This window comes from Perca flavescens, chromosome 14, assembly GCF_004354835.1.
Source record: "Perca flavescens isolate YP-PL-M2 chromosome 14, PFLA_1.0, whole genome shotgun sequence".
NCBI lineage: Eukaryota > Metazoa > Chordata > Actinopteri > Perciformes > Percidae > Perca > Perca flavescens.
The window spans coordinates 14,564,062-14,577,970 of NC_041344.1; the positions used below are offsets into that span (position 1 = coordinate 14,564,062).

Genomic DNA, 13,909 nt, shown 5'->3' on the forward strand with positions numbered 1-13,909 from the left:
GTCTGTACCTCAGCTCAGCTACATGGTATCACGGACTAGCGCTGAAAACTACTCGACAAAAGTCTGGAGTTGACTAAAATATGCGTGGACAAAGCCCCGGCTGTGAACGGTTACATTTCCTATAAGTTCTTCACAATAAAGGTCCTCCGTTATTTTGGTATTTGAATGTTTTTATTATTAAGCAGGAAAATCCGGAAATGTTAGGGATTCATTAGCAGTAACGTAACGCGACTCCTATAAGCATTGTGCATTGTTACTTAGCAACAGCATTCTTTGACGAAGGAAGTACAAGGAATGTTTTACAATCCACCTGCCACTGTGGCTGGTAAACAAGGCAAACTCACCATTAGCTGGTGGCGGGTGCTAATTTCCCACCATGATGGATAGATGGATAGATAGACAGATGTGTGACGAGATCTCATCCCACGTCCCATGATATTAAAACATGACAATATTTCTCGTCAAGCTGAAAAGTTGTCTCACGATATCAGTACACAAGTGCCTAATTGCGTCGGTACAACCGAGGACCGATGCACGTTAAATCAATCGGTGCCAAATTTCGATACTTGAGAGCGTGTAAGCACAAGCTTTTCTGTCCTCTCTGCATGTTTCACAGAAGCCTAATAACTGCAGGTAGTAGGTCTGAAGAGTTTTCTTTAAAAAAAAGTGGTAAAATCTTGTCTCGTGAACCCAATCTGTGTGTATCGTAGTATCGTCTTGTCTCATGAGCAAGTAGCAGCATATTGTTTTGGAATGAGATGTTCATCAATTACATATGGGTGTAATGTTTGAGTGTCCACATATTTTTGTCCTATTAGTATGGATAGATAGATAGGTAGATAGATAGGTAGATAGGTAGATAGATAGATAGATAGATAGATAGATAGATAGATAGATAGATAGATAGATAGATAGATCCACCAAATGTAATATTTTAGGTGTTAAGTTTTCAGGGTTATATTTTCTTTTCCAGTTGTTGTGGTGGTTACAATTTGTTTCCTGCAAATATAACTCCTGGTAATGAATGTATGTGGGTACAATTCTGCTATTGATGCAGTTCCCTTTTCTGCGCTTTTTCCTGGTTTTACAGCAGTGCCTCCAAGCTGCTTGTTCTGATACAATACGCATGAGCACAAGAAGAAAGGTTGAGGTCTTTAAAGATACTCCACTTCCTGACACACCATTAATATTCTCAATACAGACTCTTCCTCTCCTCTACATATGAATAACCCCCTTCCCCCTCCTCCTTCCTTATCCCCACTTCCACTCCACTCTCTGCCTTTACATCTCTGCACTGCCTTACATCTCCCTCTTAGATCTCCTTTTTTCTTAATGCTTCCCCTCCCCCAACCACTTTCTTCCTCTTCTTTTTAGTTATTTTTTTGTCATAACTTTTTCTACTTTCTCTTCCTCCAGGGAAGTGGCACAGAATCCCTTTAAGTGCTGCAAAAGCAAATCTATTTATCATAACCATCAATCTCTTTCTGTACGTATAAGTTATGCTATACTGAACGACGCGCACACACACACACACACACACACACACACACACACACACAAAAAAGAAAATCACAGTTTCACTTGTGTACTTACACTGAACTAGAAAGACAAGTGCATGTGCGTTGAGCAAAAGGATTTCTAAATAATGATACAATATGTGTGATTTACTCTCTCAAAAGCAATAGAGCAATAAATTAAAGGGAGGTAAATGGGCGGTAGTTCCCGCTCTCCTCCCACGCACGGCAATGCAGTTGAGCGAAGCGGTCTTTGGGGACTTCCCATTGACTCCACACAAGGTGAGAACGGCACAGGAACAGAAGGCTGGGGGAAAACACTTCAAACAACACTGCAGGAAGACAGAGAGGGCTGGTGCAACGACCAGAGGAACCACAGGCGCAAGGGAGGGACTGACCAAAAGAGACAGAGAGGGCCAAGGCAAGGAGACACAATAATTACTTTGCTTTCACACACACACACACCTAATAGCAGCCAGACACAGAGTGAGAGTGCTCAGCAGGACATTGATATTCTATACACCCACACACAGCATGGTGAAGATCTGGACTCATCTCTGTGCGTCTCCCAGTTTTACACACTATACACCGGTCTAGACACAGTCCCATGCAGCATTACACAAGATGTCATATTAGAAATGTGGCTATTATGGCCATGAGAACACCACACGCACAGATGTGCATAGCCCAAAGCAACCGAATAGCAGCTGAACCAACCAAATAAATACCTTAACAAACAAAGCACTGCAGCAGATTGGTACATAGCCAGAGGAGCACAGTTTTAACAAGGGAGTATGGTGAGAAGGACCACTGGCTTTGCTATACAATTCCACTATAATCTACTCATTAATAGTGAAGCATTTAAAATCTAGTGATAACAAGCAGGGCGCCAGCCCCCTCGGCTGTAACAAATGCAAATAACAGACTGCACTGTAGGGCTGTTTCTCTTACCAACACTGATCCAGAGAATGGAGGGAGCGGAAAGGAACCCCCCATTGATGGAGGATGCCAGTAGTGTGAGATGAGTCACGTATTGTCCATATAAATCAATGGGTGATAACACCAGGAAGGTAAATATGGCACGTGTGTGAGTACAGAGACATGATTATGCATGTGCCGTAGCTCATGTATTAACCATTACTGAATTTACACATCAAGGCGGCAAATGAATTCCAAATAGATTTTTGATGCAGACCAACACAAGACCTGATTAAATGATGAGGTTGAAGATATGGAAAAATGGCGCCACTGACAGAGCTCTACTCTAATCCGCTGACTTTGTATTAAATATTCAGAGTTTGAGTAGGCCATTGCGACAATGACCCCCCTTTAAAACATAAAATGTCCCATCACTACAACTTGCCTACACCCAATTGTCCCCCATAAAACCAAGGGCAGAATCAAAGCTGTTCGCAGGCTTCTCATTTTTAGATTGTATAAGCTGTATTAACATTTATTTTGTGAGTTAGCCAAATTACAAAATGAACCTCTTCACTGTTATCTGGTAAACATGCATCACAAGCCAGTGTTGAGAGTGAAATGCCAGCATGTACGGTGTTGTTTGGATATTCAAAAAGTAAGCGAGGATTGTGTGTTTTTGCTCTTTGTGACCAACTTACTAAACTTATTGCTTTATCTGTTTTTAATATGCTAAATGTGCTGGTTGTACTGTAAAGTGTCTTTGAGTACCATGTAAAGCGCTACATAAATATAAAAGTATTATTATTAACTAGCTTTATTTTCCAGTTCTGAACAATTTAGCTGACCAACAGCTAATGCTAACAAATGGTAAAAAGAAGCCACAATTCCTCAGTTTTACTTTAAATACATCACATTAATATTTTAAATCACCTTAATTGGGATCTCTGGACATTCAGAGATGAGCAGCAGCTTGTTCTGTCAGTCTGTAAAAATATGAGTTAGCTAACATAAGGTTAGCTTAGCATCACAAGGGGAGACTGAGAGCAGGATAAATTTAGATATCTGATGTCTTCAGTTTTAATAATCATGCCAGCAATGTAATGATTTGTTTAATGAAAAAGTTATTTTAAGGTATCAGTAAAGTTTCACTGAATGTGTGCTACAGTAAATTGGTCTGATTTTAATGATAATTTCTCAATTTTCATTTATTCAGTGTAATTGAGAACAAAATTAGTTATGTGTCTAAAATAATAGCCTATGTGTAATACAAATTATCTCTATCATTTCATTATTATTTTGTAGCACTCACTGGGTGTTCTGCGTTCACAGTATTGTTTATTGCCCCCCTTAAATGGAGCAGTGACCCCCTAGAAAAGTACTAATGGGCCCATTTCACCACCGCCACAACAATCCTGGCTCAAACTATGTGCAATGCGTAATGGCTTGTGTGTACAGGTCATACTGTTGAGTTTACGATTACAGGTGCACGCTCTCTCTAAAAAAAGTTTTTTTGGTGACTGTGTAGCTACCTCACCAGGCAGAAGTATTTAAATATCTGCAGATGTCAAATATGAGCAGCACAGCCCTCTAGCTTCCTCACAAGAATATAACTTTCATTTTTTTGCTAGTAGCTTCCTGTCCAATCCACTTACATCACACTTTCAAGCTCCAAAGACTTTGCTATCATATTTGTAATAGAACAGTTTCGCTTGAAGATGTACTGATTTAAATATTCCCTCTAACAATATAAGAGGGATACATTAAGCCACTGGAGGTGGTGGCTGCTGCTGCTGAAGGGTCAAATTACCTTTAGTCATTCTAGATGCACAGAGCGCAAGAGAGAGATTTCAATTTTCTTCAAATATTCTCATTACAGAGACAACGCCTGCCAAAGGGTCTCAGGCTTTTCATATAATTACATCCTCAAAAGGAAAAATCTCAATTATAACAGAATACCTAATTATTACACTGCACATATTCCAAATTGCCCTCGCATGAAAGGAAAACTGGAGCCGTATGATCCACTAAGCTGTGAGGACAGTTTCCACTTCTCGTAACACCGCTGCTGTTAAGCACCCAAGAGCATTAGAGGGAAGACCTGTCACGGCTCAAGACCTGAAGGGAATGAACAGAGAACAAGATATGACAGAGCACAAACCTGTGTCCTCACTCGCTGCCTTTTTTATGAGGGGACACTGATAACTCTGAGGGCGCTGGTCGGTGCAAATTACCTCCTCAATTGCCGTACCTCAGAAGAGGCCTTCTGCTTCAATAACAAAACAAATTATTTTGACCAACTGCTGTGGGTGCCATATCGTTTTCCAGGCCATGTAGCCTAACAAGGCCCATTTCCCAAATAATCAAACTCCAGCCAGAGACCATCCACCTATCAACAGCTTTGATCTTTTCCTACATGGCAGCCATTTCCATCATAGCAGCAATGTAATTTCCCAGTGGGTAACGGACACAGCGGTGCAGACTCCCAGTGTAATGTACTGTGGAGCTACCATTTGGAAGTTGGAAAGCCCTCTTTGTAGAAAGCATTTGCATTCAAATCATTGAGTCTGAAATTGGTTCTACCTGGCTGGGATCAGGACTATCTCCTGTGGGTTCCCACCGCCAGTTAAGTGCAGTTTTTATAACCTTGGAGCACAAGAAATGCTAATCGCTTTTGATGGCCTAAGAAGGGCCTAACTATGTTTTTTTTTTGGACTCCTAAGAAAGTAGCCCTCCCCCCCACACCTGGGATAGCTCTAGAGGAGTCTCATGGCACTTTCCCCATCAGAGCCTATGAACAGGCCAATTCCTCATAATAATGAAGCTGGGCGGACTTGGGGTGCCTCTGACCTCAAGAGGAACCAGAGAGGATAAAGAAGTGGAAATACCCAACAAGATGGGAGACTTTATTGTGAAAGAGTCAGAGATGGGGGCTCAAGTCTGAGGCTTGGACTTGAATCGCACTTAAGTCTTCAAACAGCTGACTTCCGACTTGACCCAAAAGTTTTCAAACTTGACTTGGACTCGAGCTTCGAGACTCGTCAACAACCTGTTTTCATGCAATTATTGCTTTTTAATTCTAAATTAATTCATGTATTTCTATTTTCTTTTATTGGCGCATATATGTTGGGGAAACATGACGAGCTGCATGTCCCCTGCCCTTTGCCATAATGTGCAACATAACGCATGCGTTATGCCTATGTGCCTGCCCCCACATATCAAAAAATGCATTGACGATTGATAACTTCATAAACAGTGACAGTAAGCGAACAGCTACATGCAAGGTGTGTGGCACCAAGATAAACGATGCCGGATCAACAACATCTGAACTTCATCAGGCATCTCAAAACGCACCCAGATATGTCAGTCACTTGCTAATGTGAAAGAGACGTTAAATTTCGCATATATTGTCACAGGTAACTAACCATCGCAAAGTGTTGTGCTAATGCTGGGAACAGGCAAATTGTATCTTTATAGTTAGTAGTTTTAAAATCTCGTATTTTATCTGCGTTTATATTTTTAACTGTTTTTAACTGCTCTTTAATGTTTAATTTCTTATACTGCACTGCAACTTTTATTCTTGTATTTTAATTGTTTTTATGTAAAGCACTTTGAATTGACCCGTTGCTGAAATGTGTTATACAAATAAAGCTGCCTTGCACATATTTCTGTTACTGTAGTCCTATTTACTATTTAATTATTTCATCCATGTGTGGCGCAGCGGATCCGTGCGCACTGGTCCGGCCGTGGAGACGCTGGCCTAACTAACCTCTCCTCCTCTGAGTCGGATCTCCCTCGCGCTGGACTCAGTTTCACTGAGCGTACTAACACTTAGAAAATAAATGGCATTACATCAGTGAGTTCAAACTGCTTATTGTGTGTCATTTGGACTGACACTGAGATGCATGTTGTTCTGTAACTGGTGTGGCGCTGCCACTATTCTCTTGATTTCCACTTCGACATTAGTTTTTTTTTTTTGAGTGAAAGAGACGTTACATTTAGCATACAGTACAGGCCAAAAGTTTGGACACACCTTCTCATTCAAATGAGTTTCCTTTTTATTTTTATGACTATTTACATTGTACATTCTCAGTGAAGGAATCAAAACTATGAATGAACACATATGGAATTATGTACTTAACAAAAAAGTGTGAAATAACTGAAAACATGTCTTATATTTTAGATTCCTCAAAGTAGCCACCCTTTGCTTTTTTATTAATAAGGGAAAAAATTCCACTAATTAACCCTGACAAAGCACACCTGTGAAGTGAAAACCATTTCAGGTGTCTACCTCATGAAGCTCATTGAGAGAACACCAAGGGTTTGCAGAGTTATCACAAAAAGCAAAGGGTGGCTACTTTAAGGAATCTAAAATACAAGACATGTTTTCAGTTATTTCACACTTTTTTGTTAAGTACATAATTCCATATGTGTTCATTCATAGTTTTGATGCCTTCAGTGAGAATCTGCAATGTAAATAGTCATGAAAATAAAGAAATACATTGAATGAGAAGGCGTGTCCAAACTTTTGGCCTGTACTGTATATTGCCACAGATAACAAGCTAACCATCGCAAAGTGTTGTGCTACTGCTGGTAACAGGCAAATTGTATCTTTATAGTTGTATCCATATGATGTGACAGACGTAGGTAAATATTTCACCAGGTCCGAGGGATAGAGGATGTGTTAAGTAGACCCCATAAAGTTATCCTACAACTGATTTTGATACTGTACTGTATGGATGGTAGCTACAGGACATGCTTTGAATTCATAAAATTTAACAATACAGTCTTAGGGACATATCAGATGGCCAGAGACTTGAGACTTGACTTGAACTTGCCCCTCAAAGACTTGAGACTTGGACTTCCAAAACATTACTTGTGAACATCTCTGGAAAGAGTACTCAAGGTTTTCCCTGATATCCTTTCGGTTCACATCCATTAAATTCCAGGTTGATTAAGTGTTCCCTCCTGAGGTGTTATCTGTAGCTTTATCTTTTAATTGAACTCACGTTCTGTGCACTGTAGAGTCACATTAGTGTTTACCAAGAGCAACAGCCATTTGAATGAACATTAATAAAATTGTGCTCTTTTCTTTTGTCTTTGCAATTACTTTCACACAAGTGTGACTGTAAGTGTGGAGAATTCTAAACAATGCAACAACAAATTCAGTGATGGGATTTTTATTTTTACTCAGCTTGCTTAAGTGCTAAGCAGACAGTGAGACATTTAGCAAAAATATATACTGTATATACCGATGTTCTCGCCTAACCTTTGAATCTGTGAAGCAGGCAGAATCCAAATGTATGCTCTGATGAAAACCTTGTCATTTTTATCTTGTGGAGAATTATCTTTGTTTAAGTCTCACAGACTTATTCCAAAACATCTTTTTCTTTAATCTGTGCTTGCCCTCATGTTTTTTTTAACCTTTGTCTTCTCTGAAGCGCTTGCTGCTGCTCTACCAAGACCTTGTTTAGTGTAGACATAGTTAAGGCCTCCATGGAGTATCAACCCCGGAGCAGTGACTGACAAGCCCGTAATAAATCAATTCTCAAGCATGCTGTTCCAAGGCAATACTTCATCTGAGCTTCCCAAGCTGAGCTCCGAATACTTCGTGGAAATACTGACACCGTGAAATCCAATTAAAAATGCATTTGGACATTGATCACCTGATGCACCCAGATTGATTGCTGCTCAGAAAGCAACCTGGTAGTGTTTTTGTTCAGCCAGAGTCCATTCACCTCTCCATACCATATAAATGTATTGATCTGCACACCCACTCTTGGATCCATATGAACCATTAAAACATCCTTTCAGTGTTTCTCCATCCATTTATGTGACGCATAGCAGACTTCTATGAGCTAAAAATGGCCAGCACTCCACTTACTAGACCAATAAGCTTTGATACACCTCTGCAGATCTACAGCATAATGATGCAAGGTGATAATGTAAAGTTAACTATCCATTTAAAAGCACTCAAACTAATCTTATGGATGTCTGGGCCTGATAAAGAACATAAAGCATTTAAATGTTAACAAACAACTTGAATAGTTGAGGAGAAGAATACTTCATCATAGATGGAGAGACATGTTTAATTTAAAAACGTATCAAAAGGTCAATTTGCACTTTTCAATCAGTGGTATTCACACATTCTCATTTAACACAACTGCAACCAGGAGGCATAAATACACGCTAATGCTGTTTGTGTGGTACAATGAATGTGAAAGAATAAATTGAATGGCAGCGAATAAGACGCATTTGTATGCAAAATTGCCGAGACAGCACAGAGACGGGGCTGCGGGCAGACGGACGTGCATGTAATCAGGTATCAAATCGGCTCGTCTTCTGTATGCTCCGTCTGGCGCGTGTGGCGCAGGGCAGAGGGGCAGGTGAATGCTATTGTCTCTGAGCATCGGTCCACATGAATGACCCAGCCTGTGTCCACATTAGCACGGATCAACTCCCGTGGGTAACATCTTGTCAGGAAACAGCAGTTGCAACACATTCGGCCAAATAACCTAACTTCCATATCCAGTAAAACCCACGCTCTCTTTCACCCTTTCTGATTTTTGGCCAACTCAATCAATGCTTCACTCGCTTTCTTCCTATGAACGCCTGCTCCACTTTCAACCTTTCCAGCGTGTTCTCCTTCCAATCTCTCCATTACAGTACGCCCACCTCTCCCCTACAGTAATGTTCTTCACACTTTGCATCCTGCTCTTTCCCTCCATCTTTTTTCAGATTTCTCCTTCTCCATCACTCACTCTCTCATTTCTCAGTAAGAATTCCCTTTACTGCAACTAAATATCTACAAGCCTTTCCCTGTTGGGTGTCATTGTTCTTTTCTGCCCCGCAGGGAACCGCCTTCAACTCTAGCTGGGTCTGCACACATCCACACAGACCGACCTGGCGGTTAATGAGCCAGTTGAGTAAGACGGCACCTCGACTCAACATTGATCACCAGGCCTCTGTACCTCGAACTCTCAGGGAGGCTATTTGTCAAAGTGATAATTTATTTTGTAGCACCAGTTATGGTGTGTCGGCGATTGAGATGTTTTTTCTTCATGTGGTCTCAGAGCCCGACAGACACCATTTCAGATCAAATTCAGGGTCATAATGTCTAGCATGAAACACGCAACTCACTGCAAATCAGCCACAAACAGCAAAGGAAGACTCATCTTGCTGAACAGGCATGGGAATGGCGATTTAGCAAAGAGATGTGTGGCACATTTTCAAATTCAATTCCCTCCTATTTCTTCCCATGCCTGTGCAAAGGCTTTTTACTTTGGTGTCCTGCTAAGTTGTAAACATCAGTAGACACACTGTGTGACTTATGGAAGGAGTGGGAGAATGAATGAGAGGTGCGCTGTTGTTTTGATCATGCTGACATGGGGTGCCCAATTATGGAGAAGCGGCCTGTCTAACCAGCGAGGCCAAACACCTGATGGGAGGAGGTGGCAGAAGCATGGGATGCTGCTTGTGGGTAGGCGAGGCTACCGCAGTGCACCGCTGCTCCCAAGATGTTCCACATCTACCCCCTCTAATTGGCAGATGGCCTCAGATGCGAGATGATTTAATGGCCTGCGTGTGTGTTTTTTCCTGCCTCAGTCAGCCATTAGCAGGGACATCTGTAACGAGTTGGCCAGGCGCACTGCTGAGAGCGGAAGCTGAGAGCAACACTTTCTAATGGGGGTAGTGCGATTGTGACGAACTTAGGCAGTAATCAAAGCACTCTGAGCTATTTCTTAGGGTTATGATAAATCGAGTATGTATATATATATATATATATATATATATATATATATATATATATATATATATATATATATATATATATATATATATATATATATATACATACATACACATACACACACATACATATATATACACACACACACACACATAATCTATCTTTAAGTTGTCCCAGGCCTAAGAAAAAGCTTTAATAAATCGTCTGATGAGGTTAACTATAGAAAAGCTGCAAAACAAACAGCCCTGTATTAGTGGGTATCAACTGTGTGGCAATCCCCTTTTGACTTTCAATACACCAGAGCAAGACATTTCTAGCTGCGCGTTATCATAAAAAGCCATTTTCATGGATTTGGCACAAACTGCTTGGCTTCCAAGCGATCCCATTTCTTGCAGCTGTGCCGTAACCATCTGTGCTGAATGCTGCGCTCAAGGGTAAAACATTAAGGCCCCAACCAGAGTTTGGTCCTAAAGGCCCCTGGTTTCTGGCTCTCTGGGACTGCCTTCATTTCGTACAGCTCCCTATAACCAGGGCTGGAAGAGGGAAGGAGCTGCATCGTTGAACAAGTGAGGCCTTCAGCTGGCTCTCTATGCATGTCGACAGAGTGGTGGCAAAGTAGCTCCAAGCCTAAGGCCTTTTAAATCTTGATGGCCATCAGTATTCTTGCCATAGCCTCTGAGGATTTGTCTATTACCTGCAAACTGGGTCAATTTTTGCATTATTTTAGAGATTTGTATCTCACTGTCGAGAAAGGAAAGGTTCTGCACACACAGACATGTGGACCCACACCTGCACTTTGTCTCCCTCTCCGTTTCCCTCCCTCCCTGCATCTCCCTCTCACACAGAGTATTCTGAATTCATTATTATGAGCACATATTTGTCACTTTAAAAAACACATAAATGTAAATGTAATGCCACAAAATGTGCCAACACTGTAATGAATGACTACAATGAGGAACCTTATCCATGCTGTGAAAACCAATTTTTTTTTTTTTTTTTTTTTTTTTTGACTGGGCACATGCCGAAAGACTAATTAAATTGATAGATAGGACCAAAACTGATTATGACACTCAAAAACCTGTGCACTTTAACAGAGCTAAAATGCAAGTATCAGTTAATATACCAATTCTGCAGTCATGAATCTCAAATAGTTCTGAATGTGACTTTGCCATTCACACGTTAACATTAATGAGGTGGTGACAGTGCTGCAGCAGCACCTTGACCGTGGTTCCATCAGGTTTGCTCACTGTGTGACTTGAGGAAATCTTCAAATATTTCAGTTACCCCACATCCATGTACATTCAAATTACTTTCATACAATTTCTAATTCCAATCATCTACTGTATATGTGTACTCTCAGTTGAGAGCCTGGGAGGTGATTAAGGGACCAGGAGCAGATGGGGGGGCGGTAATGAGATGCAGAAAAAAGGGAATTGAGGGGGACAGGCCGGCTGTTGAGACACAGCAGAAAAATAAGAGGGAAGAAAATAACCAAGTATGAGATACAGAGAGGGGATAGGAGAGACCCATGTCTGAGGTGCATACAAATGGACAGAAGAGGAACACAGATAGAGAAAGGGGAGGTGGAGAGAGTATGTGTGTGTGTGTGTGTGTGTGTGGGGGGGGTGGGAGGGAGAGGAGATAAAAGAATGTGAGAAAGATGGATTCACTGTTGGCTAATGAGAAGACAAAGGCAGTAGAATCCACATTGATCTTTGCCCCACAGCAAGCTGGCTTTATAGCTCACAGGTAGAGAGAGAGGAAGCTTACCTGAGGTAAGCAACCTTACATTTGTAGGAGGAATCTGAGTCCAGGGATAAGCTTGTGTGTGTGTGTGTGTGTGTGTGTGTGTGTGTGTGTGTGTGTGTGTGTGTGTGTGTGTGTGTGTGTGTGTGTGTGTACAGTAATGTGTTTGTGTGGCTGTGGCAAGCATACTTATTTATAGTGAGCGTACATGGTCCAAGCAGATTATTGGAAGTTTAAGGTGTGTGTATATAATTATGTAGCCTATTTTTGCTGCATTTTGGCAGGTAAGGTGACAAGCATCAATCAGTCATTGTGTGTATGAAGCAGAAGATTTACTAAATGTGAGATAGAAATCAAGTATGTATACATTAACCACTCTGCATGCAGGGTGGAGAGAAAGAACACTGTAGGAACACTTTACCTCTGGAGATGCATTACTGTGCTTGGACTAAATTGAAGAAGAAAGAAATTTGAGGCTCGAAATTATTTTAGATATGAAAAGAAAGAAGCAAGTATTTAATGAGACATTTGTTGACTATCAGGTTGATAGTCAGTTGTATCTTAAAACGGGAAATAATTGGCTTATTGTAGCTATTTAATGTATTTATGTTGTGCTTCAATGTATAGGCTACATGCTGTAGGTTAAACAAAAGAAATCGCTGCAAAGGGTGACCACTCTCTGTGAACAAGTTATCAGCACAGGTGCGCATCAACAAAGAGGAACACAAGTTAATTGGCTGTTAAACACGGACAGCGCTGCGTTACGGCTGCAGAAAGCCACTTACTGTAGGTTTGAGCTGTTCCAGTACACCGCATGCCGGTCGCTGGCTCTCGACAGATGCAAGTTAGTAAGCGCCAGCGTGATGAGGCTGAGGGAAAACGTTGCGAGAGCCATAATCCCTCCGGTGCTCGTCCAGCCCTGGTCCCCTCTCTTCCTTCTGCGTCCCCGCTCCTTCTGTCCCAGGCGACGTCTCGTTCACAACATCCCAGCGGTCAAAAACGTCTTTTAAAGTTCCCAGTTACCTTAACAACGGATTGAATCAGGGTGACTTCTGAGTGGTTACGTGTTCTTCAACTCAAATCCCATTGCGACAAGACCCATTTGGACACCTTCACTTGTGCTAAATCTATCTCGACTTCTTTCTTGTATCCGCTGCGCACTTTCAAGTCACTCCTGGTTTTGTTTGTCAATTCTGCTTTCATTAGAGAGGAACAACACAGTATTGGTAAGGCAATGTTTGCACATTCAGAACAGACAGCTGAGGCCGGTGTTTACTGTTCTTTGTACAGCTTTAAAGCCGCTGGATCTCCGTGGAAAGGTTTGTGTACCTTGCGCTCCTCTCATCATCACCAGCAGCAGCGGCGGCGGCCACACGCTGCGCACACAATGCTACAAACCCGCCCTCTGATGGCAGAGATGCGCTCACGTGTCCATCTATGCCGCTGCCCCGCCCCTTCAAAACATGCACGGTGTGAGTGTGCGTGTGCGTATTTAAGTAACCTTGTGCAGGAAACGTTACCATCTTGATTAAAACAGTAAAAATAAGTCGTGATCATTTTAGACTGGACACAAATCTTAAAGGATTGGTTATAATTTTAAGTTGACAAGAGGTTTAAGTCAGGATAAGGGTTTGTTTGAGTTTAAAGTGAAAGTTAGATTTAGGAGTATAGGTTTAGATAATGGACATTACCTTTTACAAACCATAACATATTTTAATAATGCAGCACAGGTCACATCTAGAAAGTAGTGTTTATCTATAAGTCTAGGCTACATTCAGGGTTTACTTTGGGATTAAACTGGGGACACACTGATAGCCTTAAATCCTCACCAGCTGTGAAATGACTCATTATCACACGTTTAATCATTAGCATAGTTAATTACAAGCACACTGTTCAAATTTCTGTCAACAACCAGAAAAAAAGGAAGCTGTTTGATATTCAAACGTTTGACAAATTCATGAAAAACCAACTTGATGGTGGC

At 41.3% G+C, this 13,909-nt stretch overlaps 1 protein-coding gene across 2 annotated transcripts in view; it reads right to left on the reverse strand.

Annotated features, from left to right (window-relative positions):
• The window catches only part of efna3a (ephrin-A3a), a 63,815-nt gene extending 50,444 nt beyond the window's left edge, over positions 1-13,371 (reverse strand). For both annotated transcript variants that reach the window (XM_028597586.1, XM_028597585.1), the window contains exon 1: positions 12,714-13,371. In XM_028597586.1, coding sequence (XP_028453387.1) covers positions 12,714-12,823 — 110 coding nt within the window. In that variant the 5' untranslated portion in view covers positions 12,824-13,371. The remainder of the gene's footprint in view (positions 1-12,713) is intronic.
• Between the last annotated feature and the right edge of the window lie 538 nt (positions 13,372-13,909).